The sequence below is a fragment of the Haliaeetus leucocephalus genome, unplaced genomic scaffold, assembly GCF_000737465.1.
Source record: "Haliaeetus leucocephalus isolate CR32 unplaced genomic scaffold, Haliaeetus_leucocephalus-4.0 Scaffold450, whole genome shotgun sequence".
NCBI classification, from domain to species: Eukaryota; Metazoa; Chordata; class Aves; order Accipitriformes; family Accipitridae; genus Haliaeetus; species Haliaeetus leucocephalus.
This window is the reverse complement of record NW_010972886.1, coordinates 18,542,158-18,569,679: the sequence shown is the minus strand read 5'-3', so window position 1 is coordinate 18,569,679 and position 27,522 is coordinate 18,542,158. Positions and strand designations below refer to the sequence as shown.

At 43.8% G+C, this 27,522-nt stretch overlaps 1 protein-coding gene across 1 annotated transcript in view; it reads left to right on the top strand.

Moving 5' to 3' along the window:
* ANAPC1 (anaphase promoting complex subunit 1) overlaps nt 1-21,515 on the top strand; it is a 33,772-nt gene extending 12,257 nt beyond the window's left edge. The window contains exons 20-47 of the mRNA XM_010574889.1: nt 882-1,030; nt 2,684-2,762; nt 2,870-2,906; nt 3,013-3,083; nt 3,213-3,391; nt 6,088-6,314; nt 7,538-7,656; nt 8,209-8,480; nt 8,805-9,039; nt 10,235-10,326; nt 10,495-10,629; nt 10,795-10,877; nt 11,029-11,107; nt 11,636-11,710; nt 12,474-12,550; nt 12,786-12,876; nt 12,967-13,020; nt 13,325-13,518; nt 13,891-13,977; nt 14,490-14,607; nt 15,470-15,547; nt 15,986-16,053; nt 17,721-17,859; nt 18,252-18,338; nt 18,909-19,004; nt 19,384-19,582; nt 20,068-20,202; nt 21,248-21,515. Coding sequence (XP_010573191.1) covers nt 882-1,030; nt 2,684-2,762; nt 2,870-2,906; nt 3,013-3,083; nt 3,213-3,391; nt 6,088-6,314; nt 7,538-7,656; nt 8,209-8,480; nt 8,805-9,039; nt 10,235-10,326; nt 10,495-10,629; nt 10,795-10,877; nt 11,029-11,107; nt 11,636-11,710; nt 12,474-12,550; nt 12,786-12,876; nt 12,967-13,020; nt 13,325-13,518; nt 13,891-13,977; nt 14,490-14,607; nt 15,470-15,547; nt 15,986-16,053; nt 17,721-17,859; nt 18,252-18,338; nt 18,909-19,004; nt 19,384-19,582; nt 20,068-20,202; nt 21,248-21,363 — 3,371 coding nt within the window. The 3' untranslated portion in view covers nt 21,364-21,515. The remainder of the gene's footprint in view (nt 1-881; nt 1,031-2,683; nt 2,763-2,869; nt 2,907-3,012; nt 3,084-3,212; nt 3,392-6,087; nt 6,315-7,537; nt 7,657-8,208; nt 8,481-8,804; nt 9,040-10,234; nt 10,327-10,494; nt 10,630-10,794; nt 10,878-11,028; nt 11,108-11,635; nt 11,711-12,473; nt 12,551-12,785; nt 12,877-12,966; nt 13,021-13,324; nt 13,519-13,890; nt 13,978-14,489; nt 14,608-15,469; nt 15,548-15,985; nt 16,054-17,720; nt 17,860-18,251; nt 18,339-18,908; nt 19,005-19,383; nt 19,583-20,067; nt 20,203-21,247) is intronic.
* The last annotated feature ends 6,007 nt before the right edge of the window (nt 21,516-27,522 follow it).

The following is a 27,522-nucleotide window of genomic DNA, read 5'->3' as shown; positions in this document are numbered from 1 at the left end:
AATTCTGAGCATGTTGCTAACTGTTCTCTTTAAGGCTGGTCAGGACTTAACCCCAATATGCAAAACTGCTCACACACAGTGTTGAGGTTGCCTTGTTTTAATAGCCTCCTAAGAAGACTGGAGTGAAATTAGCATAGTATAGTCATGACCTGGTGCCTCCAGTTCAGTGCCTCATGGGACACTCCACAGAACAAGAATTTTGGAGGGAACGATGGTTTCATCTTGGCAAACTCCTAGCTCAGGCTGGCTGAGAAATCTTAGCAGACAACTGTGGAAAAGCCTGGTAGTGATATGTGCCCCTCTTGTGGAAAGTAGCACTAGGCTGGCAGGCTCTTGGTTTATAGTTCACAACAACTAAATCAGAGCTGAAAGCACAAACCTCAAAGTTAAAATAAGGCCATACATTGTTTGTGCACCTGTTTAGTGTCCTACCAGCTGAAATTTGCTAATCATGTAAGACAAACTACTGTTTCTCCTGACCAAAAAAAAAAAAATCTCATAGCATCGCTCAGGCTTTGCTATTCATGTTTGTGGATAGGGAAGGCAAAGAGATTATAGTTAGGTTGTCCTCTCACTTAAGCAGTTTAATGTTGTTGAATTACAAGACTGTTCCAGTGAGGTTTTTGAGTATTACTCTGTACTTACTCCTTTTCGCTGTGGGCTGAGATAATTTTTGTTCTTGAAAGACAGGTGTCTCAAGTTTTCATTACTATCTAGCTATAAACTTCCATCTAAGAGGAGAGAGATGTGATCTGTAACGTTTTGGGGAAATACTGTGTTTTTGTTGTTAAAAGAAGTACTGTAGGGCTTGCTTTGGGAATAGTGGAGAATTATTGTGAATTTGCCATGAACTCAATGTCATTGCTGTTCATATGATTAAGTCCAAACAGGTTTCATGCACCATCCCTCATTTTTTTCTGCTGAGCCTCCAAGTATCTTTCAGTGGCTGAGTTCCTGTCTGAAGGGAGAAGGAGTACAGCCTTATCCTTACTTACCAGGAGTCTGTGAAAGGAGCAAACTGGTAGTACTGGTACGTACTTTGGTAAAAAGGATATGTTTTATTCTGTCAGCATAGCAACACTGTGGCCAGGGTTTGCCCCAGCTGCTTAATTTCCTGTGAGTAAAGTGTCCCCAGTGGGAAGTCAAATAACAGAGGGTTTAATCATACTGTGTGGAGCAACGGGGGCATACTGGAGGGGTATTGAGCCTGTGATAAATAACTCTGCTGTAGCTGTACTGTTTGGAGACTCAAGCATCTCCAAGTGTTGTTACTCTGTACTAAGTAGACCTCATTGTTCTGCATGAAATTCTCTTGAGTATCCCTGCAGTGTAGTAAACTGTGCAGTGTCAGCCTCTCCACAGGGAGAATAATATGTATTTAGCAGAGAGAAATCCCTGTGAGTACCCTCTTCTCTTTTATTACTTTAATATTACTGAAGGGTGTGGATGGGTTTTCGCAGGTGGGAGGAGGTATTTGAGGTTGGGAAGGAGAGCTTGTGAGTGCTGAGTGCGTAGCCTATGCTTCACTGCTACTTTTTTTTTTTTTTTTTTTTTGTGGTTTGCAGTAGTGGCATTTGCAAAGTAATAATGTAACTCAGTTAACTGTATTTCGTGAGTGAGAATTTCCCGGCTTTCTTCTTGGGCATGCATCAACATAAATATTTAGTCGCATGAGTAGTTATAAGTGCTGATGTTATCTTCTGGTCAGCCTCGCTCACTTATTCACAAAGCATTTATGGAGAAAACCTGCCAATACAGGGTTTGAAGCAGGGATGTTGAGCCTGGGGTGGCTGAAGAGCAAAACAGGGAGGAGAGACTCTGATCTGACCCACGTGTCCAAGATTAGTTGCAGAGTCACTGATACAAGCTGCCAGGAGTCAGCCTGTCCTCTGCTTCAGAGCGTGGAGGGTTGAAGCAGCAGCACTGAAACTGTTTAAAGTGCTGAATCTTTCACTTAAATTTGCCTCTGCATTCAAGCTCTGAAGAGCTGTAGCCTTTCCCTCAGGCTATCACCTGTGTCTGTCCACCCAACTCGTCTTTCCTCCTACCTCTATGTGACTTGCCTATGGGGAGGTCAGAGCTGGTGTCTCAGCAGTGTCTCTTACTGGAAGATCTTAATGAAAAACAAAAGATTTTTACCTGTGACTTTTGCCTTTGGCACGCCAGCTTGTCTGGCAGTATGAAAAAGTAAATAGGGTGACAGATCACTTTGTTGCTGGCTAGATAGCTGAAGTGGACCGTGCTTTGATTGGGGAATAACTTTTCGCTCAGAGTCTTCACAAAGCAGGCAATATTCAAGATGTGGAGAAAACTGAGTGAAAAATGGTGTCTGGAGAAGATGTGTGCGTTTTGCAAGAGAAATTAAATGAAATATGAGCAACACGGGAAACATGACTAGGAACATGTTTTTCTGTTTCAAAGGTCTTTCTCTTCTTACCCTTGAAACAATTATTAGGGAAAATTGAGTTGTTTCAGGATTTATTTTTTCGAAACTTAAAGTTAGAAATCTAAAGTGTAAGAGTTTGTTGCTTGCTTCAGTTGTTTCAATCTCCTTTTACTAACAATGTTTTCATAACAGCCCTGTTCCACTGTTTAAGTTAACTCTTCTGCCTATTTTGATAGGCAGTATAGCAACAGCTGTACACTGAGTGACTTTGTATTATGGTGTCTTTTTCCTATCCAGAGTGTGGCTCTGTACATACTTGGTGATGAGAATGCTGTATCTAATGAAGCCTCCCATTATTTGTGCAAGATTACATCAGGTAATGATGCTTTGATACCATCATAGTATCTCTTAGTGTCTTGTGCTTGTTATGTGCTGTACTTTTGCTTGGAGAATGTGGAAGTAATGTGGTCTTGTTTTTCCTAGGACAACGAAAACAGCAAACAGAACAGGATGACAGTCGGTATGGGTTTTTTTTAGTATTATTTTAAACTCTTGAGTTTTTGACTTTCTGCTGACTTTTGGACTAGCATTTATTGGCTTCTCCTTTATTCACCTTTATTTTACAGATGCAGTTTCAGCCACAGCACATCTGTTTCTAGCCTGGCTGAAAAGTTAGTTATTTGGATGACGAATGTTGGTAAGAGCAGCTTTTATCATTATGCAAAATGGTAACAATCATAAATAATAGTCTTGTGCTTGCATAATATGAAATACAATTTATCTAGTTTTGATAAAATAGTTTATTTTTTTCCTTATTAATTTTAAGGGTTCACCCTAAGAGATCTGGAGTCTCTCCCCTTTGGTGTGGCTCTTCCTATTAGAGATGCAATATATTATTGCCGAGAGCAGCCTGCCTCAGACTGGCCAGAAGCAGTTTGTCTCTTGATCGGGCGCCAGGATCTGTCCAAACAGGCGTGTGAAGGGAACCTGCAAAAGGGTAAATCTGTGAGTATGGGCATAAATGGATTTCACGATACTGGGCATTGGATAGAGCACTCTGTTCAGAAACTTCCCCACCATCTGCTGATGCTCTGGGCAACAGAAGGTGCAGAATTCAAGATTGAGGGCAACACAGGGTTTACATGCATGTGAGGGTTTCAGTATAAAAACCAGCATCCGGCACAGGAAGAGTATGTGCATAGCTGTGGAAACTGTCAATATAAAACAGATTTTAAACTTAATTTAGGCATGGTGCTCAAAAGTTTTGCCTACAGAGCTATTTGATTGCCTCCGTGAGAAGTGCTCCTCTCCAAAATGGCTGCACCTTTGAGAGGTGTTAGAGAGGTTTTGATACTCCATCCAGAGACTCCGCCATCAAAACAGCAATGGCACAAGGAGAAGAAAGTTGGAATTTGTCAGTCTGGCTCCTTCTTGGGTTGGCATGGCTGGCATCTCCCTCTTCTCTGGAAGAACTGGATTGCTTTCTGAAATATACTTTTCATATTGCTCTCTTTTCTCAAAAAGGGTTTAATTATTTGTATCCTGAAGTAAAATGAAAAAAAAGCGTGTGGTGTTTTTCTCTGAAACATTTTCTTCTGATGGTGGGAATCACTAGCATCTCATAGAGTGGTAGCTCACTTAGGTGTCTTGTTGAGGACACTCTGGAGGCCAAAGCTTTTCTTGAAAACTGGCTAGTGGCATACATAAAATCACTTAATAGTAGCAGATTGTAGCCTCTTCAGAAGTCAGGAAGAGGGATTTGTAGTCTCAGGTACATCTTGGTCAAGATCCTTTTTGCTGTCTTAGCTTTGGAAATGATATTAAAATTATTCCAATTTTTTATAACAGGCTTCATGACTAACTGTGTATCAAAAAAGTTAATTCATTTAGCAGAAAAGCAAACAAACTACATGTTCAAATCCCATGTCCAGCCACTCATTAAAAATCCATTTTATTTTCTGCTGGTGAAATTTTGCCCAGCTGTAACAGTACTGAATCTTAAAATGATGATAAATTTGATTTTATCACTTACTTTATAACAATGCCTCGAATATATGTTACCTTAAAAGGATAAAGTGATCTTCAAACACCAAATTGTTTGTCATTTCTCAGGAGGGCAGGGTGGAGTTTCCTGTTTCAAAACGGACGCTGGCTATATGGGTGGTGCAGTTATGTATTGAGATTTAGTGCGTATTTATCAGAAGAAATTGGTTTTCATTCATCAGCTGTTAATTTACTTGCACTCCTGGTGTCGTGTGTTAGCAGTGAGCTTTAGGATGATCCTGTGTTTGATCTAGTCTGTGTGATTCTGTATCTTTCAGCTTGTTGAAATTCTGAGGTATAGAACAGGAAAAATGACCAGTTTCAAGAGAGGTGTGGGGTCCTTTTGTTCCTAGATTTACCATATCAATATTTGTCATCACTTGCCTTGTTATTTTTTAAATGAATCTCATCTATGAAAGATGGAAAAGAAGAATATACTGGCCCACTTTAGGGTCAATGTCTACATTATTCTGTCAGACCATAAGGAAACTATATTCTGTGGGAAAGCTTATTTCTGCAGAACTCTCTAAAAATAAAATGAACCGTCCTTCATCCAGAGTGACAGCATTGTCTGAAGCAAGTGTAGGGCAAGCAGATTGTGGGCATACTCTGTGGCATCCTGACGTATGCTATCCTTGCAATTCTTGTTGGAGGTCCTGTGCATCGCTTGTGTGATGTGAATAATCAGGAGAGGACATTCTTAAACAAGGATTTTGTAAGTCTTGCATAGAAGGAAGGCTTTTCCACAGTGCTTCTAAGCAGTAAAATGCTTCAGTATTTTTCTGGTCATGTAGCTCCAGTGTGGAAGTTCAAAAAATGTTCTGGTACTGTGGTGAAACCCAGGTTGGCTGACAGCAACAAACATTTGGAATTTACTGCCATGCAGGCTGACTGTTTTAATAGGTAGCTTGGTTTTTCCAAGGTTTTGCAGGGGGTAATCCAAATTAAAGCTTTGATTCATGAAAACGTCAATGATTAGAAAAATAATGCAGGTTTCTGAACAGAATACGCAGAACAGCAGCCCTGACTGGGTTGAGGGTCAGTAGGTACTGGCAATTCTAAAAGCAGGTTGTCACCAGGGGGACTGTATCTGTGCCTTTCAGAGTTTAACCTCTGTTTTAATATACATCAAAATGCTCATCTAGGTTTCTGTTTTTCACTGCTGAACTTGAAGAAAAAACACATATGTTTTCATAGCTGTCAGAGATAATTGTGTAGGCAGGGAGGGGAAAGCCCTTTTCTACTACTGCTCTGAAACAAGAAGTAGTTTTGAAAGAAAGATAACTATTTCATATGTCACCTCTTAAAGCTCCCACTTGTCAGTCCTTGCTCAACAGCCTTTGCTACATCTTTGACGTATTTGAGATGTCATCTCCTCCTGTCTTGATAGCTATTTGTCCCATTTAGATGTGCAAAAATACTTGATTACAATGTTCAGAAATCCTCGTAGCCTTCTAAATCAACATAAGGGGTGTGTGAACAGTGTCGTTCATGATTGCAGAAGTGTCAGTCCATTCTATTTACAGACCCATCTCAGTGCAGATAATTGTGCTGAGTGCATTCAGGTTGTGGTGCTGGTATTTGCTGGCTTTCTGAGAGTTAGCAATATCCATGTGCACTACTGGAAATTACTTCTCTCCTTTCTCTTTCCCTTGCAGTCTGTGGGCCCAGTGCTGTCCTCCGATATTCCCTCTGGAACTGAATCAGAAGAGGATGAGGATGGCATGAATGACATGAATGAGGAAGTGATGTCGCTAATATGGAGTGAGGATTTGAGGGTGCAGGAAGTACGCAGACTCCTTCAGAGTGCCCGTCCTGTACGTGTCAATGTAGTGCAGATGCCAGAAGCTAGTGACCATGAATACATAGAAGAGAAAGAAAACCGGTAAAGAACTCTCTCCATTTTGAGCTGTTCCTCACTAGTATTTCACTCGGGTGAAAAATTGTGTGGATATTTTTGGTGGCTTAAAGTTAAGTATGTCTAACGAAACACTGCAATATATTTGATTCTGAACTGAACGTTAAAGTAGAGGAGAGGGCTGGCTTTCATAATCCAAGTCTTTGAAGCTCAGTGTACATCAAAACTCTGCTGTATTTGAGTTGGAGGGCTCTTGGGACTGGAGCAGCATATGGGAAAGACTGTTAGTTTGAACCCCAAACAGCATGTTGAGATCAGTTAGGGTTTGAAAGCAGATTGTAGCATTTTTTTTCCACCTAAAAAGTATGAAATATAAGCAGGACATGCTCTGTAGAGAAAATGCCTCTGTAGAGATCAAAACATCACCCATCCCCTACCTAAAACTGGAGAGCCCTTTGTTCAGGGTTGCTCTTAAGTCTAAGCAAGGCTTGGGTCAGGGGACCTAGTTAATTCTACAGAAAGCAAGTTCACTGTCCCATCCCTCTCTCTTTTGAAACCTCCTGTTGGAGCCTTTCTATGCCCAGTGGCCACACAGTTGTCCCCATCTTGCTTCTTTATTCACTTATTTTGGGCATGTTAAAAGTATCTTCTTTAAAAAAAACAAAAGAAAAAAAGCAAACTTCAGAACATCATTAACATGCAAAACACTCTACAGAAGTAGGAAGCTAAAGGAATGCATCAGATTATTGTCTGACCTAACAAGCTGAGTAATCTAACTAGTCTAGAAAGTGTTTCCAGAGTAAATCATAGAGAATTGTGGTCAGCATTCTTGGAAGCACATTATTAATTCTGTACACAGGTTATTACTAGATGTGATCACTAGTCATAGCAAGATCCCATATGGCAATCAGCTTTGTTTTGCTTTCTCCTTTCACCTTGTTTCCAATATGGCTGCTAAATTGTCCATAGCACAAATTTATTTAACTAGCACCTAGCTTTAAGGGAAAAAATGGTGGCAAGTTTCAACATGATGTCAGCTAAAGTGTCTTTGAGATCAGTCTTGTAAGTACCAAAGATTTGGTTCAAAAGTTTGGCCTACTAAAAAAGGAAAGAAAACATGCTATCTCATAGTCAGGGGAAAAAATAGTCTGTCCAGTGCCTGTTGTCTGTAGGTTCATTTTATATCATGTATTTGGAAAAATTTGCCATATTAAGCAATTGGCTTGGTTTTGCTTTCATCTCCCCAACAGGTTGTTACAGCTGTGTCAGCGAACCATGGCACTACCTGTTGGACGAGGAATGTTCACTTTGTTCTCATACCATCCTGTTCCAACGGAGCAGTTGCCCATCCCTAAGCTGAATCTAACTGGTACGTTGGTCAGCGTTTTCTTCCAAAGAAATTCAGTATTTAACAGAACGTGATGGAGTTTCTTTCAATTGTTAATCCATTTCTTTCTGAACCTCTTATAATTTTTGTGGTATCTTCTGTGTCTTTCTGCAAAGAGTTTCATAGCTTAAGTGTGCTTTTTGTGAAGTAGCAGCAATTTTTGGTTTTGAATCTGCCTCCTAGTTTCTTCTCCTGCAATGGTCAAGGCCAGTGTTATTATCAAACACTGAGACGTTATATCAGGTACATTCTGAGAAGCAGAGAGAAGTGAAATAAATTGCCTAAGAGGACGCAGCTGGTCAGTGTTGGTGTCATACAGGACACAGATACTGCAAAGTCCATATTGCTTGTTTATCTACTATGCTGTGTTTCTGTCTTCTGGCATGCCTGAAGATACCCAAGGCCATCTCAGATCAGAAGTGTTACCTAGCATGCTGTCTGTATTCATTTACTTGCCACCCTACTGAAGTTGAGAGCTGTTTCTGAAGCGGTTTGGATTTGCCTAATTGCTTTTAATGATTCTGTCATTGGCAGGCCGTGCTCCTCCTAGGAACACCACTGTTGATCTGAACAGTGGGAACATCGATGTGCCTCCTAACATGGCTTGCTGGGCCAGCTTTCACAATGGGGTAGCTGCTGGCCTGAAGATAGCACCTGCTTCACAGATAGACTCTGCTTGGATCGTCTATAACAAGCCCAAAATTGCTGAATTAGCGAATGAATACGCAGGCTTCCTCATGGCTCTGGGTCTCAACGGGCATCTCACAAAACTTGCCACGCTCAATATACATGACTACTTAACAAAGGTGAGGCCTTCTTTCAGAAGCAACAGAGAGAAGTATCTATAGGACTTGAATTCTTTAAACAAAACAAGAAAGAAAAGTCAACAGATTTCTTTGAAATACTGAATTGGAAGTTTACTGGTATGGGAGAATATCAGAGTTGCTTCATTAATGTTAGTAGTGCAGGACTTTATTTCTGTTTAAAAGATTTTCAGCAGTTCTATCTCTAAATCTTTCCATATTGTGCACAGCTCATTGGGATGGGTGAATGGAACACTGGGACAAGTGTTTCTCCTTTTCTGAACATGTCTGCTTTCTTTGGTCGCTGATATTTGTTTCCTTTCTCAGGGCCATGAAATGACAAGTATTGGACTGTTGCTTGGCGTTTCTGCTGCCAAGCTGGGCACAATGGATATGGCCATTACACGCCTCCTGAGCATCCACATACCTGCCCTTCTGCCACCAACTTCAACAGAGCTGGATGTCCCCCACAATGTGCAGGTGGCTGCTGTGATAGGGATAGGCCTCGTCTATCAGGGCACTGCTCACAGGCACACAGCTGAGGTTCTGCTGGCTGAAATAGGTAGGTGCTAACACTGAAAAAATGGGATGTGGACTGGGAGAGCCATGACGTGAATGATTTGCACAATACATCAGGGAGCTGAGAATTTTAACATTTCTTTAAACTGTACATGTGCCACTACAATATTCGCCTCTTGTTTTCCAAACCTCATCTTCTGTTTTCAGAGGAACAGAAGTTGCTGTGAACTGTGTGTTTGTATAGCATAGAACAATCATTGAATTTAGTAGAAGAGATGTAGCTGCATCATTGCTGCACCTAGGTACTTTTTCCATCTGGAAATTTTGTCTGATGAGAGGTGGTCTGGGGTTTCTGGGGTTGCCAGCTACTTGGTAAAAGGTCTGCTGTAAGTACACGTTCCTCCTGACGCAGGTGCCATAGCTGCAGAGATCCTGACCCTCTACAGCTTTTGAGCAGATCTATTGCACACTGTATACCCAACGCATCAGATGCTTCCCAGACATTTGTTGTTTCACCTGTCTGTCGATGAGGTAGCCGCTATGGTAGAAAACGGAGACAGAGGCACTGGGTGGGGAAAAAATGCTTTCCTCTTGCAAGGACAGTCTTGTTGGCTCACTAGGTTGGTGGAAGTACATCCATCGTGTCCTAAATTCTCCTATTCCAAGTTGTTTAAGGCTTTCTAAACAGTAGTCTTTAAGAGCTGATTCTGAACAGTCAATTTCTGATCTGAATTGTGTCCTCATTCTGTGCATAGTTCTTCTGATTTTATTTGTAACAGTTAAGTTCTTATTCATGTTTATAGGTAACTCTAGTTAAAAGAGACTGTATGGTTTATTAAATAGAGAATGGGATAAATTTTAAGGGTGAACTGTTATGTTTCTGGTAATTTGATAGGTGCTGTTTTCTCTGGCAACAGCTTTTGAACTCTGCTGGCAGCATTTGGATAGGTTCAGAGGTCTTAAAGTATACACAATTGTAACATGGCATTTTCACTGTGTCTCTGAACTTCAGTCATATCATTTAGCAATATATACTGCTTCTGGAGGTTTGCCATTTGGTGATGGATGGGTTCAATGACAATAACTTGTAATTCCACCGAGAACTTTCCTGACTTTCTTGAGAAGGGACAGATTTTTTTTTTTTTCTCCTCATTTCATTAGGAATGTCATGCTTAATTAAACAATGTTTACTTAGCTTGAGTTTTAAAGGATTAATTTTGCTGTTTTGTTTTCTCCAGGACGTCCCCCTGGCCCAGAAATGGAGTACTGCACAGACAGAGAGTCCTATTCACTTGCATCTGGGCTAGCCTTAGGCATGGTTTGCCTAGGGGTAAGTGCCTCTCTTCATTTCAACTGCAGTTAGTAGAAGAATCATTATATATTGGGGTGGGGTAGTAAGAGCTGTTTCATCTTTGACTCCCAACTGCCTTTGTCCGAAAGCATTTTTTTTCTCATATGGGAAGGCACTTCCATATTACTTCTTCTCTTCATTCCTTAGCACGGTAGTAATTTGATAGGCATGTCGGACCTCAATGTTCCTGAGCAGCTTTACCAGTACATGGTTGGGGGTCACAGGCGATTCCAAGCAGGAATGCACAGAGAGAAGCACAAGTCTCCCAGTTATCAAATCAAGGTACGTGTTGATGATTTTTGCTCATTTAAGCTGAAATAGCAATAGTTAGAAGTCTGAGAGGTGTGTATCTCGATGCATCAAGTGACTTTGAATGCGTATGCACATCACTACAGGCTGTTGCCTTCCTAGTCAACTGGCCTGAAAGCATTCATTTTGTTTTCACAGGAGGGAGACACCATAAATGTGGACGTTACTTGTCCAGGTGCCACACTTGCACTTGCTATGATCTACCTAAAGACTAATAACAGGTATTAACCTGGAATTGCTCAGACATTTTGCAGTAACTTGTGACAGCAGTGTAAACTGCTGTAACGTTGGCTCTGCTTCATGTGGCTTACTCAATTTTGTGCATTGCTGAAATATGATCTGGAAACCCTGTACCTTTACTGTGCTCTGCAGATCCATTGCTGACTGGCTTCAAGCACCAGATACCATGTATTTGCTGGACTTTGTAAAACCAGAGTTCCTTTTATTGAGGGTAAGATTTTCTTTTGTTTCATTTCTCCATCTACTTAAAGATACTAAAAATGCATCTTAGTTTAATTTTTTTTGTAAATTTTAATTTTTAATGCAGCCCACACGCCAATCATGCAGAATCCTTTAGATAGCTGGTAACCCTGTTGCTTGCCAGCCAAACTCACACCTTCAAACAGTTTCCACTTGTAGTAAGACAGCTTGCTTGTCATGCAGCACTAGAGACAGAATTTATTGAGAAATATTTGAATGATACATTTTACGTGGAATGTTAAATTAAACGTTTAGGTAAATTTTTATAGCTTTTCCCAAATTAATTTCACAGATAAAATAAGTTAGGCCTCAGCATCTGTTATAAGTACATAGTGCTATTTTGTCATTTCTGATATGAAAGCTGAGAAACAGTGAAGAAGCTGTTAGGGGGTAGCTGGATTGTCTGTGTTTCTGGATGCAGTTAGTACCATAAAAAATACCACTGATGTTTGTGTAGGGTTTTTTTCCTTCCTTACGTTTTGGCTTTCTCACTTTTTAGACATTGGCTCGATGCCTGATTTTGTGGGATGACATCTTGCCCAATTCCAAGTGGGTTAATAGCAACGTGCCTCAAGTAGGTATTTACATTTAATGTGTTTACTTCCCTATTTTACATCTCACTGTATTGTTCTGCATGTGAACATTTCCGAAGTCCCATGACCTGCACAAAAAAATGCACGTTAATTGTGTTCATGTGACAGAGATGACTGTTACATTGGATTCCTGGACTGTTATGGGAGCACTAGGGACTCCTCCCATGCAGTTATGCTAGAAAGGAGAGGATTGAGGAGGGATGCAGCATTTCTGTTCAAGACAGAAAATGGTGCCACAGAGAGAAAGGGATTAAACTTTTCTCCACATTGACCAGGGAGAAGCCAGGTGCAAAATTGCTGCAAGCTGATTTCAGTTGAGCATTAGGAATAACTGTTCAACAGTGAGATCAGTGATATTCCAAGATATGTTGTATGGCATTTTTAAGACCAAGTTAGATAAATAAATATCAGAAATACAGGATGCTGATTGTCTATATGGCCTCTTGAGGTCTCATCCTGTTCTGTTTTCTCTCGTATTTGAGTACACACAGTAACACTGTGCTTCTGACACAATCTTGCCATTGTTTTAGAAATTTTTAAGGGACCAGATCCAGGACCATTGAAAGGTGGCCCTTTTGGATCAGAAGTACAGTGGAGCAATAGCATGTGGAAAAAAAAAAAACCAACCCAACTTTTACACGCCTGTGAAACAGCCCTGTTTTGTATCTCATATGAACCCTTGATGCCCAGAGTTTGAGTTAATGTTTCCCCTGGATTAATTTTTCTCTTTTATGCTTTTTATAGATCATAAGAGAGAACAGTATATCTCTTCATGCAACAGAGCTGCCTTCATCTGAAGATCTGAGTTTAGAAACACTGGCGTAAGTAACGTAAAAAATTCTTCTTCTGAAAAATGCAGCTGAACTCTTTATAGACATATCAGTATGCAAAAAAAATCTCTCCCTTGATATTTAGGGAATTTTATTCTCCATTTTCTGTAAAGGATAAGTCTTTCTTTTCAATTTTCCCTTTTTTAATTATAAAGGAGTTTGTGATGTGTATTCAGATGAGGAAAAGAGGAACATTTAGTCATTTCCTGTTTATGTTGCTTATTAGGCAAGCTCATGTCTACATCATTGCTGGAGCGTGTTTGTCACTGGGATTTCGATTTGCCGGTTCAGAAAATCTGGCAGCATTTAAATGCTTGGTAAGAGGTTTTTATTTTTCCCTTCAATTTCCATAGAGCTGTAACTTATCTTTTGTATCTGTATTTAGTACACATTTCTTTTCTTTCCAGTACAAATATGCAACAGATTTCCTGAAGTGTTTGTCAGCACCAACAGCTTCAATAGTAAGTTCTTTCTAGTTTTCTCTCAGTGAAAAGGAGGCTTTGTTGTGTAACATACTTTGATTACCGTCATCAAAACCTTAATGGAAACAAAACTATCCCTTTTACTTTTCTATATTGCAGACTATTTATAGAATGTGGCAGGGCTGTGAATCATTTTTGTTAAGGACTTTGCTGGTTCTCCGCTCTCCCTCTTTCTGTGGAATGTGGTTTTCGAACTCTGGGGTAGAAAGCAGCGTGTTAGACCGACCAGAAGCATGCATTTGACCACAGAACTGTAATAATGCCTTCCCTATTGTACTTGAAGACAGGTCACTATAATCTCGAAACATGCTTGAGTGTCTTGCTGCTGTCTCTTGCAATGGTGATGGCTGGCTCTGGAAACCTGAAAGTCCTTCAGCTTTGCCGTTTCATGCACAAGAAGACAGGTGGAGAGATGAACTACGGGTTCCACCTAGCTCACCACATGGCTTTGGGGCTTCTCTTTCTGGGAGGAGGAAGGTAACTTGCCATTTCCAAAGACAGTTTTTCTTCCTTCTTTCAATTCTCCTGCAAAAGCTGGAGCAATTTACTTGATGATTTTTTTTTTTTAAATAACATACAGATGCATAAAGACCTCTTCTATTGCAAATGAAAGTCCTGTTTTCTCGATACTGCATTACTTGAATGCCATAGGAATGTTTCTGTCTTTTGTTTATTTCCTAATGCTACATTGTTTATTTTCACTGCTATAGGAGCACATTTGTAAATTCCTTGCTTGTATGCTCTTTGCTACGGTCCTTCCCTTCCCTGGGACACCAAAATATTTTGAACACCTTTGCCAGTGGCCAGCCTTTGTTAGCACTGAAACTAATAGATAATGTTTTTCTACAGATACTCACTGAGCACTTCAAATTCTTCAATTGCTGCTCTCCTTTGTGCTCTGTACCCTCACTTCCCTGTTCACAGCACGGACAATCGGTAAGGGTTTGCTAGGGTTCATATTTCCTTAAGCTAAATCATCCTCTTAAGAAAGAGTTATCTAGAAGCAAATGATCTAGAATTTTTACCTAGGTGCTCTGTAAATAAATTTTTTGAGGTTTAAAAAAAAAAAAGTGGAAAACAGAAGAAATAAGTGAAGATATAAGATGATGGCAGTGATCTTTGATCAGTGAGGAAATGCAGGCAGGTTTCCTGAGGCTCTACACTGTGCTCCTGTGACTTGACTGTTCCAGTTTGCTCAGCTGAAAAGATTTGCATGCAAGACCTGTCCGTTTATGACTCTCAATCAGTTTTAGTTAGGATTCATTAAGTCCTGTTGTGTTAGCTAACCCATACATGTTAAAAAAATGTAAAATCTACTACATTACTACAAATTTCTCTTTAGTTTGATCAACAACTATATTTTGTTACTGAGCTGTGTATAGTTTGGTATTTGGGGTTTATTCCCTGCCTGTACTGCACAGTGCTGAATTCCTTATTCCCACACGCAGGTACCACCTTCAGGCTTTGCGTCACTTGTACGTGCTGGCAGCAGAACCAAGGCTCTTAACACCTGTTGATGTGGATTCAAACACTCCTTGTTATGCACTGATAGAGGTTACGTACAAGGTAATGTGTCTGCAAGGCAAGAAGGAGCAAAGGCCTTTGAGAAGGTGTGGGAGACAACTGAAGACTCTGATATACCAAAGGCACGCTATTTTCATTGTTGTGGCCAGCAGCCTTGAGTTTGTTTTCAACTTGTGGTGGAGGCGAGCCAAATTCTACACAAATAATTGAAGGGTTGTGCTCAGCCCACTCACACCTTACACATGCTTTGATGTCACCTTGAGAGCGGAATACAGGACAAGTAAAAGGCACCACAAAGTCTTCAGTCAAGTGTGTAATGACTGACCCAGTGTCATAGTTCTCCTTCTAAAGAGGAAGGACTTTCAAAGGCACAGAGGTGGTTGGAACCACCTGTGGTTTTAAAAGCCTTCTCCTAATTCTGCTGAAAGAGGCAACTTGGTGTTTCTCCTTAGTGCTTCCATTATATGTCTTTTGGGGAAGAGTCCTTTCTGTAGGATTTATTTTGTACATGCTTACGTGAGACAGGTGATGCTCATGAAAGGACTGAAGAAAGGGTTCTTGGCATTTCAGGGGAGAAGAGGTGCAGCATGGATCCCCTGTGGTTCTGGCAAAGAGTTCCTCACATTCATATTATAGTTAATTTCTTAAGCCTTCAGAGTTCAGCTGAAGTGTGCCTGACTTGCACAACCTTATGTGTTGATCCATCCGTGGGAAATATACCTTTAATTTAGGTTTATGTTTCCTGACATTAAAGGCGATGCTAAGTCATGTATTTACTCAGAACTCAGGAACAGAAACTGACTGACTTCTGCCAATGGCGTTGTTATAAATGAGATGCACGTTTTCTTTCTTTTCACACGAAAATGAGCTTTACTAATATGTGAATAATGGTGGCATTTTGAAGGGCACACAGTGGTATGCAGAAGCCACCGAGGAACTGATGGCACCCACGCTTCTTCCAGAGCTTCACTTACTGAAGCAGGTAAAGGAAGTCTCCATTTTAATAAGGAATTTAATCACCCAGTTTGTGCTGCAGACAGTGCAAGAACAGAGACTTAGTGACTTTCCTTTGATTTCCCTGTCCAACCTTAGCCAGGCTCTGGATAATGCTGTCCCATAGCAATGGCTCCAAAGACAATTCTGTCTCTGTGGAGCATGTGTTAAATTAACCTATGTGCTTCTCTTCGGTCTTGATCATAATGCTTTCAAGATCTGATGTCGCAGGGAGTTCCTTGTACCAGAAAGCTTCACTGTAGGAGAGACAAAGCTATGTGCTCTTCCTTCTGAGTTTTCTGTGTGGGTAGCACTATAAAAGGACATGTGCTCTTGTAAGGGCCCAGAAAGAACTGTAGGCTTGTGTAGAAAACTTTAATTTTATGATTCTGGTTATATCTAGTAATAAAATTGCTTACGTTGACAGATCAGAGTGAAGGGACCACGGTATTGGGAGTTACTAATAGATCTAACCAAGGGAATGAATCATCTAAAGTAAGTATTCTTTATAATGCTTAACTGAATAATGACCTTGTAGTAATATCTTTTTTAAGGGTTTTTTTTGTTTTGTTTTTTTTAAATCTCCTATACTTGTAACACCTACAGTTTGGAAAGAAGTCTGCTTTTGATCGGTTCACTGTTGTGCATTTGACAGCACTTTTGGGTGAAGAAAGAAACTGCGTGGCTGGTTTCACCTATTGATGTGAATAATTCATGCAAAAACAGGGCAGGGGAAAACCTGATAGTAAAAACCGCAGATATTGGCAGCAGGATTGAGCAGTACCAGAAACCATCTTAAACTCATGGTTTTAGTTTAGTTTTGAGTTGATATGATGTCATGTTTCCCAGACTGTTGATACAGTAGTTAGCTAACTGTTACTGCTTTGTGAAATACTATTTTTCTCATATTACGTGAAGTATACAAAGTACTGCTTACTGCATTTTAACTCTCCGTCAGGCAACTGTGAAAAACAGAAATCTTACCGGAATACAGTATCTGTGGGTAAAATCATTCTCATCTTTGTGCTTAACAGCCTACAGTGTAACTTGTCACTGTGAGTAGTATAGAAGCACCCAGCTGCATCTTTCATCCGTAACATGGTTTTTCTAGTTAATTTAAATGCCACTATTGAGATTAAACTAGGCACTGCAATGCAGCATCTGTTGGTCCATGCCTTTAAAGATAACAGACAGGACTGAGGCAGAGTGCAGATTCCTCCAGATCAGGAGCCAAATACTGATACATCGGCTGCACCAGCGCTGGCAGAAGCCAGCTTTGTCCTTCTGGGTTGAGCCTTTGCCACACTTGAGCACTTGTTTGTCCAAAAGAGCCTTCCTGTGCTGCTGCAGCAGAAACCAGCGTGGGTGACTGAGGAACTTGCTGCCTTTGGGACCTACCTGTTCTCTGGGTCTCCAGATGCTTTGAATCTGTCAGCTCTCATGTAACAACATCTTGTCCTCAGCCCTTTAAAATGGTAGGAACCTGGCCGGCAGTGTTTTGGAGATAAATGTGCGTGTGAGAAATAATTTTCCCTATCTTACTACATGTGAATTGCTGCTGTATTGTTATGCTAAGCAGTTAGTTTCAGTACAGATAATTTAGTTATTTTAAGGATGCCCAGAGCCTACAGTTAATGGCACAACTGATACTCTAAATCAGGTAAACATGCAGCTGCTTTGCAATAGTGTGACTTTGAACTGCTGCACACTTCTGTTTGTAGGCTTGGTCAGGAGTAGTGGGGTTTTGTTTGGGTTTTGTATTTTTTTTTTAATTTTTTTTTCTAACATGGAGAAAGGGCCTTCCAGCATGCCTTTAAAGCTGTGGATACCAACTTGCATGGTTTTCCTTGGTGCTGGGAGTTCATCTTAGAGTCTAATAAGAACCTGCAGTGGCTTCAGGAAGTTACATTCCTTGTATCAGTAGGCCTCATGCCTTTTTCATCACCATTGCCTGCCATCACATCACGGTTTGATAGCAGCCTGCCCTGAAGATACCAAGATTTCTATGTATACACAAGTGGGGCAGGGCTTAAATAATCAGGACAAAGCCTAAATGGGGGTATTATCTCATATGAGCTGTTGGGAGTTCAGGTTTCCTTTACAGGTCTGCCTCATTGTGCATATGTATCAATTTAAAGTAGGCACTGGTGTTGTTATTTCAGATCAATCCTTTCAAAGGGTGGTGTCTTGTATGTGAAGCTGAGAGCTGGGCAGCTCTCCTACAAGGAGGACCCAATGGGCTGGCGCAGTCTCTTAGCACAGACTGTTACTCACCGAAACTCTGAAGCTCGGGCATTCAAGGTATCGCTCCCAAACTGGTTTCCTGCCATTAATGCTGCCTCTAGAAAGGTTGAGGGAAGCACAGCAGGTTGTGCTGTGTTAATTTATTTCCAGCACCTAGCTCTGCCACATGGTTATGAGTGCTGAAGTTACTTGCTTTGCTTGAGGGAAAGGAAGTCTGGTGGCTTTCACAGGGCATGTGATGAGCTTAAGCTATGAGCAGCTATGTGAATGTATGTTTGTCGTGGGCAGACAGAAGTGTTGGACCTGTTTTGTCCATGATACGCTTTAGGTAGGTTACAGTCTTCTCACTTGTGTGCTGGGGAAGGAAAGGTTGGGTATAAATTGCCATTACATTTGTGCAGTAAAACCAAAAAGTTCATTTTAAGAGTGTGTTTTAATCTGTTTTTTAGCCAGAAGCAATTTCAGCTTTCACTTCTGATCCTGCTTTGTTTTCATTCGCTGATTATTTTTGCAAACCAACTGTGAACATGGGCCAGGTATGATGCTTAGATGTGGACTAGCATGGTTTCTTGTTTGCATGAAGAAAAGGTGGGAAAAATGTTAAACTGAGGAACAGAATTCAGTCCTTCAAGTGGTGGGGACAGGGAATATTCTAAGGGATGTTTTGTAATACAAAGGCGTAAAACAGTGTTGACCCTATAGTTTTTGTTGGGTTTGTTTGGGTTTTTTCCCCATTGCTTACATCACCGTTGCTCTTAGTTGTATACACCAGTTGTATTCATTGCAGAATGTGTTTAACAAATACCGAGAGCCATGTTCAGTGTCCTGAAGCATTTAGGTGAAATCGCTGCAGAAGGGTTAGCGTGTTTTGCACTGTATTCCTTTGCACGAAATGACTTAAGGGAGGGAGTAAAATATAGCTGCATTATGCCTAGTTTTAATAAGCCCAAGAATGAAAGCAAACTGTGTAGCATTGTTAGCTATTGCTAATTTATGCAATGTCAGTGCATGGGTTAACTTTAATGGAAGGAAATGTGAGCAATGCGAGAACCTGAAATAAATTGTATCTAGCATGTGTGCTTTGTTAAACATGTGTCTTTTATCAGAAACAGGAAATCCTGGATCTTTTCTCCTCGATTCTTTATGAGTGTGTTACTCAAGAAAATCCAGAGATGCTGCCCACGTACATAGCAATAGATCAGGTGGAGTAAACGCCTTTTTTTTTTTTTTTTTTAAAGTTATACTTTGGCGTAAGAGTATTGTTCATTGCCTGTGATTTTCTTCTTCTTTTTTTTTTTTTTTTTTTTTTTTATTTTGTAGAAGACGGAAGGGAAGATATATTAGTGAGCTTGCAGGGAGATAGCAGAGATTTTAAAAGCAAATTGGAAAATAATCTAAGTTAATGAAAACTGAAATTAAACCAGAAGCATTAGCTGGCAGTTTTTCTCAGTGAGTGCTCAGAAGGGCAGTCCTTGGCAAGGCGGGGGGGTTAGGATTCACTTATTAATGTTTATGACAGCAATGTTTCTTTCCTCCTCCAGTTCACGTTCTCACTGTCACTTTGTATTTCCCCTCTGCTAGGCTGTGAGGAGATTAGAAAGAAAAGAAATGTCTGAGACATTTGAGCTATGGCAGATAAAGCTGGTGTTAGAATTTTTCAGTTCCAGAAGTCACCAGGAGAGGATGAGCAGGAATCCGAACCGAGGACTCTTCATGAACTCTGAATTTCTGCCTGTGATGAAATGCACTATCGATAACACTTTGGATCAGTGGCTTCAAGGTATGGAGAAGATAACTTTAATCCTGCAGCTGTGATTCAGCGTTCTTGTCTTCTTGCTGATCTAGGTTGACTTTTGCCTCAAAAGTACTGAAAAATTGTAACTGAAGGGAAGGCACTTGCATGTTAGCATAGAACAACTTGTTTTCAGTTTGGTGTGAAACATTCACTGAAGAATTATGTTTGACTGGATTGGTGGGAAGTTTAGTTAACCTGGAAGGTTTTGTTTCCCGAGGAACGTGCTTTCCTAATAATGCACTGGGAGAATTTTGTAGGAGTGAAAGTGAGGGGTGGTGACAGCAGATAACAGGGTGTAGGGTGGCCATGGCAGAAGGAAGAAGGTTTGCAACAAACCCCTAGCCCACCTTCTATGGGGAGATGGAGACACTTTTCAGGGGGCTTTTTCTGTGGAAATACTGTTGTCTTGCCTTTCTGTTTCCTCCCACAAATGCTCCCAAAATTTCAACAGTGTGTCTTGTCTGTTACAGCTGGAGGGGATGTGTCTCTGCATTCCTACCTAAGTGGGCAGCCCACAGAAGAATCTCAACTGAGCATGCTGGCTTGCTTCCTTATTTACCACTCTGTCCCAACGCCAGGTCAGCTGGCAGCTGGAGGCTTGGAAGGTAAGACTGGAGTGCAGGACAGCACTCTGGACTTGTGTGGACACATGCTGCTGGGTTTGGCCTTGCATACTAGAAGGAGTATATCCTGCAAATTATGTGACAGCGTGTGTCTCCTCTAAAAGCAGTTCCGTTGATTTTTTTATTCTTTGTTAATTGTCTCGAGTCTGGACATAAAAGGTAGAAAATTTATGCAGGACTAAAGAAGCCAGAATTAGCCTATATAAAAAAAAGTCTTGGCTTTTTCCTGACCTGCAGGTAGCAATGTTCTCGCAGGCAGTAGGACCAGATAAGATGAGCTGTGACAGGGGAAGGCATTCTTTTTGTTGGGCTAGCTGTATCCCAAATGTCCTTAAATCTCTTTCCTATAAGCACCTAGTCAGAGCAATCACCTCTTCTAGGTTTCCAGTGGCAATCTGATTTAGGATCCAGGGAAATTCTGCACCCTTTCACTAGGCAGCTTTTCTCTTGCCCTCCATCAGCCCAACCTGGGGATGTACCAGTCCTCCTCTGCTTGCCTAAGGTTTCTCGGGTTGCAAAAGAAATGCAGCTGGACTTCAATTTGGGGAACTCTGTGGCTTGCTTAGGGGTGTGGCAGGAACATTACCACCTCAGTGGTGAGAGGAATCCATTGCTGAAGGCTTCCCGGAGGCCACAGCCCCCAGCCCAGGAGTCCTGTGCAGGTGATGGCACCCTGAGCGTACAGGCTAATATGTCTTGTCTTGGATGTTTTCCAGTGAGGTGCCTGGGTATCTGTTCAGGTCAAAAGACCTTTATGGAAATCTTGGTTTTCTGTGTCCTCTCTACCTGTTATGTGCCTCTATTCTGGGAGTTCCTGCCATCTTAATTGAATTTGAGATTTCTTAAAATTCTAATATAAAAATTCACTTTTTAACCAGCATTGCAACAAAATGAATAGCAGTGAGCACATCTCCAGAGATACACTCTGAACGCTGGCTGGCTCTCCTTCTTCTACTGACAGTTCTTCTGTTGGGCAAGCGTTACACCAGTGCGTGCTCATTTTCTTTCTTTTTTTTAATCTCTTTAGGAAGCACGAGTTTCTCTGAGCTGCTTTTGAAGTTCAAGCAGTTGAATATGCCAGTTCGTGCGTTACTAAGGCTCGCTCCTCTGTTACTTAGAAATCCACAGTCCATGGTGCTGTAGGTCTGGGACGTTTGTTCTGCGTGCGGTTACTGAACAATAGAGCCAGCTGTGTGTTGTTTCATGCTTTTCGAAAACGTACAGGTAAAACGTACTTGATTTTGTAACTTCTCAAACAACACAAACTTCAGACTTGTCCCTGGATGTGGTGACTATGACCAGGAGTTATTTATAAATTGTTACAATTAATTAAAAAAAAAATTGTAAAAGTGAACTAATAATAAATTTACTTTTGTAACTAAGGTTTGTTTACAAATATGTCTTTTTGTGGTGAGTTCTGAAAATGCCTTGGCTGGGAACCATACAATTTCCTTGTTTTTATAACCTCTTAGCTTGTGAAGTATCTTAATCCGCTTCCATGAGGTACTGCAGATTTTAGGAGATAGGCAGCCCAGAAGATGCCAAACTTGCTTTTCCTCTTGGGTCTCAGGCTGGAAGGGAAAGCAAGCCACCTGCCATGCTGCTTGCATTGTGCCAAGTATGCTTTTCAAGAACTGGCATGATCTTTCAGTCTCATTCATGTGATTTTTTTTTTTTTTTTTTTTTTTCATAAAGGCTACTGTATGTCTCCTCCATAAGCGTACATACTCTGTAAGTGTAAATTGCTCTGCTCCGACTCATCTGTGACATACTCACTACTGCACTGTTTACATCTTTTTTTTTTTTTTCTTTTCTAATCTTTGTTCTGCAATTAGTCAGTGGCTGCTGAGAAAACACCTGCCTCCACTATGTTACGTTATGTCTGGGCAAGAACTGAAACTAGTTACAGACAATTTAAATAATGGGGCATTCGTTTGTGTTTCCTACATCTCTGCTACCCTGCCTTATGTATTTCCCCAGAGCACTGAACTTGGAGCATGGCTGGTTCCGTATTTGTGCTGGGCAGGCCAGGCACTTAATTTTTTCATAAAACAGGTGGAGTTATTCCAATAAAAGCAGCCAGAGGTTGAATGATTACTACTGGAAAAGCAGCCAGCCCAAGCTGTTGGACTCTGCTTATTCTGAAGTTTCAAATTTGATCTTATTCTGTGGGACTTGCGCTGATCTTGGTCCCCCCCCCTTTTTTTTTTCCAATCCCTCAAGTAGGGGGAGCCAAAGGATTTTAGGGAGGGGACAAATGGACAGAGCAAGAGCAGAGTGACTGTGAAGAAAGCAGAAGTAGAAAAAATTTTACAAACCTTCTAAGTGTTGTTAAAAAGAACATTTGACGTGAATTAACCAAGGTTTTCAGTGGCTTAAGATGTACTGAAGGAACGACATGTGGGCCCCATGACAAATCCCACCCCTCTCCCCTTTTTTTAAGCTGTTCAGAAGTTGATGCAATTTCCTTAGGCACCCACATAGGGAAGTCAGTGTTTTGTTTCAGGGGAGGTGAAGTCCTTAACCCACGTGATGGACAAAGAGCTCAAAGGCTTTGGAGCCGTAGCTCTGGTGCCAGCCCCCTGAGCTGTCCTGTTTGGGGGTTGCACAGGTCCCTGCCTTGATGATGGGAAGCGAGCGGATGGGTTTTCTCTGCAGGCGCGAGCTCTGGCAAGTGACCTGGGGGTGACGGTCTCCTGCGTCCTGCTGCTGGCTCTGGGTCAGGACAGGGGTTGCAAAAAAAGAATGAGCCTGACACACAACACCCTCACGGGTGGAGTAGCGACAGCAAGAGGAAATCAGATGTGTCCTGAGGGAAGTTCCTGCACAGAGTGCATAGGAGATGTCTCGGTTCTGGGGACGAGGGTTTGCCTTTGAGATTTTGGAAAGGAAAGGGAGCACCTTGCAGTGCCTCTCTGACTCTTGGAGCCTGGAGACATTGGGTTTAACAAAACAAAAACCCACCTACTCTAAAGGTACCTTCTCTGTTATGTGAATTAAATAAAGCCATTAACAAGTGTAGAAAACCCCACTTGTGCCATGAGGTCTAGCTGTGTGGTCCTGGCCATTCCTTCCCCTGGGGACAGTGGTTCGTGCCAGACTTGGGGGTGCACATATGTCCTCCCTTGCTGCAGCTTGGGGAAGTTGTTTTCTTCTAAACTGGAGAAATGTGAAGCATTAAACTCTTCACAAAGTGAATGAAACTTCTTTCCCTAGCAATCCGCCCTTGACTTTTCTGAGGACGAAAGTTTCCTAGCCTCCTAAAACCCCTACCACAAACATGGAACGACTTGCACCGGTTTAGCTCTGTTACTTGTTTTGCCCTGTGTGTGCTGTGGGAGGAAGAGCAGAAAATACAAATGCTGGATTTTGAGTGAAAAGCTGAGAAACCTGAACTGAAGCTGGGCTAATGCCTCTCACTGTCCTCCTGGATAAATGGGGGTTTGTCCCACGTTCAGAGGAGTTTGGGACAGCAGTCTGGCACCTTGGGGTCCATGCTCCTGCTGGCATGAGGCTGATGCTGCTTGGTGGCTCTGTAAGCTGGAAGATGAAGATGAGTTTGACCACAAACAAAATGAAGCAGCAAGGCAGGCTTTAAGCAAGCCCCTGCAAGGAGGTGCGAAGGGCAGCTTCCCTGGGGCTGGAGGAAGGATCTCCCCGTGCAGCCGGGGTTAGAATACTTGCAGGTCCAGCCTGATGCCAGGAGCACAACACGCCGAGGGCACAGGTCTACCACCTCGGCAGTGCCCTGCCTGCCATTGCTTCAGCCTCGGGGGTAGGAAGGAGAGCGTGTGGGTGTGCATGTATGTGTGTGAGCCTCTTGAGCTGCATGAAGTCAAGAGCCGAGAGGCTTCCTGTTTCCTTTTTAAGGTTTAACAGAATTTGAAAGCAGCCGCTGTCGTGACCTGGACCAATGATCTGGGCAGAGCGGCGGCGGAGTTTTGGCTCGGGGTGCCTGGCGCCCGTTACGAATGCCAGCTTTGCTCTCCCGGCCCCACGTGGAGCCCCCGCGCTCCCTCCGGCCCCGGGGGGCTGCCTCCACCCTGGGGTCCCCCAGCCTGCCAGGGTAAGGTGCTATTTACTGCTGCGGACGAGGCTTTGCAAGCGGTTTAAAACGCTGGTTACTTTAGCTGCTAGCTGTGAATTGCAAAAAATATGTATGCAGTAGACTTTGCAATGCCTTGCGCTCCTTGCGCTGCCATGTGTTGCTTGGGCCAGGCTCTCACAGAGTGAATATTTTAAATTTTGCGTATTTAAACTGTAAGTGCTGGCTGCTGGTTGGGGTTTGGGCTTTGCCTTGTCCCACTGTGGGTCCCTGAGCACCCATAGAGCGTGTGCTGCCCCTGGGCGCAGGGGAGCTCTGCTTGGGGAGCCCTGGCTGCGGTGGGGTGGTGGGAGGACTTGGGGGGTGCCCTGGGATGTGCGGGGGGCAAGGCAGGGGCAGCACACGGGGATCCCACCTTTGCCTTTCCTGGTGCGATGCCCTGTGCCCAGCATCCCAGTGCCTCAAAGCCTCCCCCAGCTCCCTTGCAGGCTGTCGCTTGCCCCTGCCACGGGTGGACGAGCACCCTGCTGCCAAGGGGACCCATCCAGCCCCCCACCCCGGCAAGCCCCAGGCTGGGGTGTCCTCGGCACAGCCCTGGGACCCGCTCCGCTCTCTGCCTGCGGGCAGTTGCAAGTGGGAGCCGGGCTGCTCGGCCCCTTGGGGGGCTTTGCAGCGGGCAGCAGCTCTGCTCAGGCATGGCACGGAGATGGAACACGGAGGCTCTCTGCCATCTATCAGCAGCACCCGGGGGCCTCTTCGTCCCATGCCAGGGTCCCGTGCCTGGATAACTGTGGGGGGCAGCTCCCGGCAGGAGCTTGGCGCAGCTGGGGACGGAGGCCGGGCTCCTCTGGCGTCATGCCTCGGTACCCAGAGTGCTTAGTCACCTTTCTGGGGTTTTATTTTTATGCTGTGCTCACAAGCTGTTTGCATGCTCTCCCTTGGGCTTTGGGCGAGGAGAGGCAGCAGTGAGGTGTCATCCTGCTGCTCCCGGGGTCCCACCACGCAGGACCTACCGGTTTTTGCCACGCGAAGCAAACGCATCCATCCAATGCATCCCAAACCACGCTTGCTTGGGGCCTGCTCATGTTTCCCTATGGCTGTCCTGGAACTGAGTGGCTCTGCGAGGGGTTTAGCAGCCCAAGGGATGCCTGTGGGAGCCTGGGGTCCCCCCTCCTGCCCTTTTCCTCGCTCAGCTTTTGGCCTCGGGGACATCCCGTGGCAGCATGTTCCCCTTCCAGCCCCACGCAGAGACTGTTTCCTTTCCTTGGCGTTTCTTTTTTTTTTGCTTTTAATCTCAGTTGGTTGGCACGCTCGGAGGTCCCTGCCATGGCCGTGGGGGGAGCACGACTTCTCCAGCCCATCCCACGGACCACGATGCCAGCTCGCCTGCCCCGTGCATCGCCCTGGGGGCTTTGCCACCGGCAGTGGGGAACGGAGGTCCCCAGCACGGTGGCCTCGTGGCTGCTGGAGCGCGGCGCCTGTTCAAAACTGGGCCTGCCCCATCGCCGCTTTCCCCATCGCCGCCTTCCTTGCCAAGTTCCCTTTTTTGACGGGGGTGCGTAGTTTTTTGGCAACAGTGACCTCTGTCGGCACCACCGCCACCACCGGGGTCCGGTGCCACCGGTTTGGCCCCCACTATCACCGGGTACATCCGTTGCCCCCCTAGCACCTGCCGCCTCTCCCCCTCTTCCCATTTTCGGCACAAACAGGGAAATTACTCGGTTAGCAGGGGCAAATCCTGCCCTCCAAGCATCACCTCCAGCCCCGGCTGCCGCATAATTGCACGGCAAAGCCCTTGCAGCTACTGCCGGTGTTTCGGTAAACACGCATGCCGGGAGGCAGCTGCCAGCTCTGCTCAGAAGCGGAGAAAAGTTACCGAAAGGTCTCCCGAGGACAGCCCAAAAACTGAAAAGCCGGCGGGGATTTAATTTAAGAGCCGCGCGGCCAACCTCCGTGACTCATGTAAATAGAGATGTTACAACCGGTGACTAATCCCGGTAGCACTTTCTGTGAATGTTTCATCTCCATTCACGTTTCAAATTAGTATTTTTCACAATTTAAAACAATAATAATAAAAAATATGGGCGATTTTACAGGAAAGAGGGGAAGGAAGTGTTTTGGCTGCGAAGCGGTGCCGGCGAGCGGGGGCTACCGGGTCAGTTTTGGCTCGGCAGAGGATGCTGAGCCCGTGTGACCGGTCACCGCCGCTCTGCCCTCTGCTCCTCCGTCTGTGAGATGGCAATTGCTGCCCGTGCCCCTGCCCACTCGGGCAGAGGGGCTTTGCCTCCTGGAAGATGCCACCGGCACCCGTATGGCAGCCTGATGTGTGCCGTGCCCCACCATGTCATGCCGAGCCGGCGGGCCGAGCGCGGCTCTGCAGTTTGGGGCCGGCTGCAGGTGGCGGCGAGTTTTGGAGGGCTGTGGGGCCGTGGCGGCGGCCGGGGGAGTGACTCAGAGGTGCTTTGGGGCTCTGTGGTTTTGCTTTCATGGTTTTGCTGTGACTTAGTGACTTGTTTTTTTGCTTCGCGGGAAGGCAGGTGCCGGCATGCCCAGCAAATCCGTCATCCCGTGGGATCCCAGCCGGCTGCTGGAACATTTTGGGGTCGTTGCTTCTGCCCGTACTGATTTCTGCAGCTGAACCCCATGGGCAAAGCAGGCGGTGGCATCTCGAGGCAGGTGGTCCCTTGGGACCCGCATCTCCCCAGGGTGCAGCAGCAGCAGGGACCGAGCATCCCCCGGCACGCTGGCAGGTGCTCAGTCCCACCGGGAAAACCTGACTCAAAAGGATTTCTCTGCAGGGCTTTGTGGTCCAAAAACGTACACCACCACAACCAGTGCCCAAAAATTAAAGATAAACCTGAACCTCTTGCTGCTGCTTCCTCAAAGGCATCTTCACCCCACGCTCCCCCAGCATCCTGCTGCCTGGCAGTGGGCTTTGGCAGAAAAATGAAGCTGGGGTGGCATTTCCACGTTTGTGGGTTGGTTTTTTTTTTCAGATTTTCTTCTCTAGCTATTTCTTTTTTCCACCCTGGCCCACAGCACTGTGAGGACTGAAGCTCTGTGAATCCAGTGGTTTCCCTGAGCAGCTGGCGCCGGCTGATGCTACCCCCATTCCCTGTGCCGCCCTGGGCCCAGCTGGAATGGTTTCCACCTCTTTGGGGCTTCTTATTTTCTTTTTAGAAGGAAAATTGGATTTTTGACAATGACAAAAATTTACCAAAAAGCCCCACAGCCCCCTTTCTGCAGAAAATTCTGGT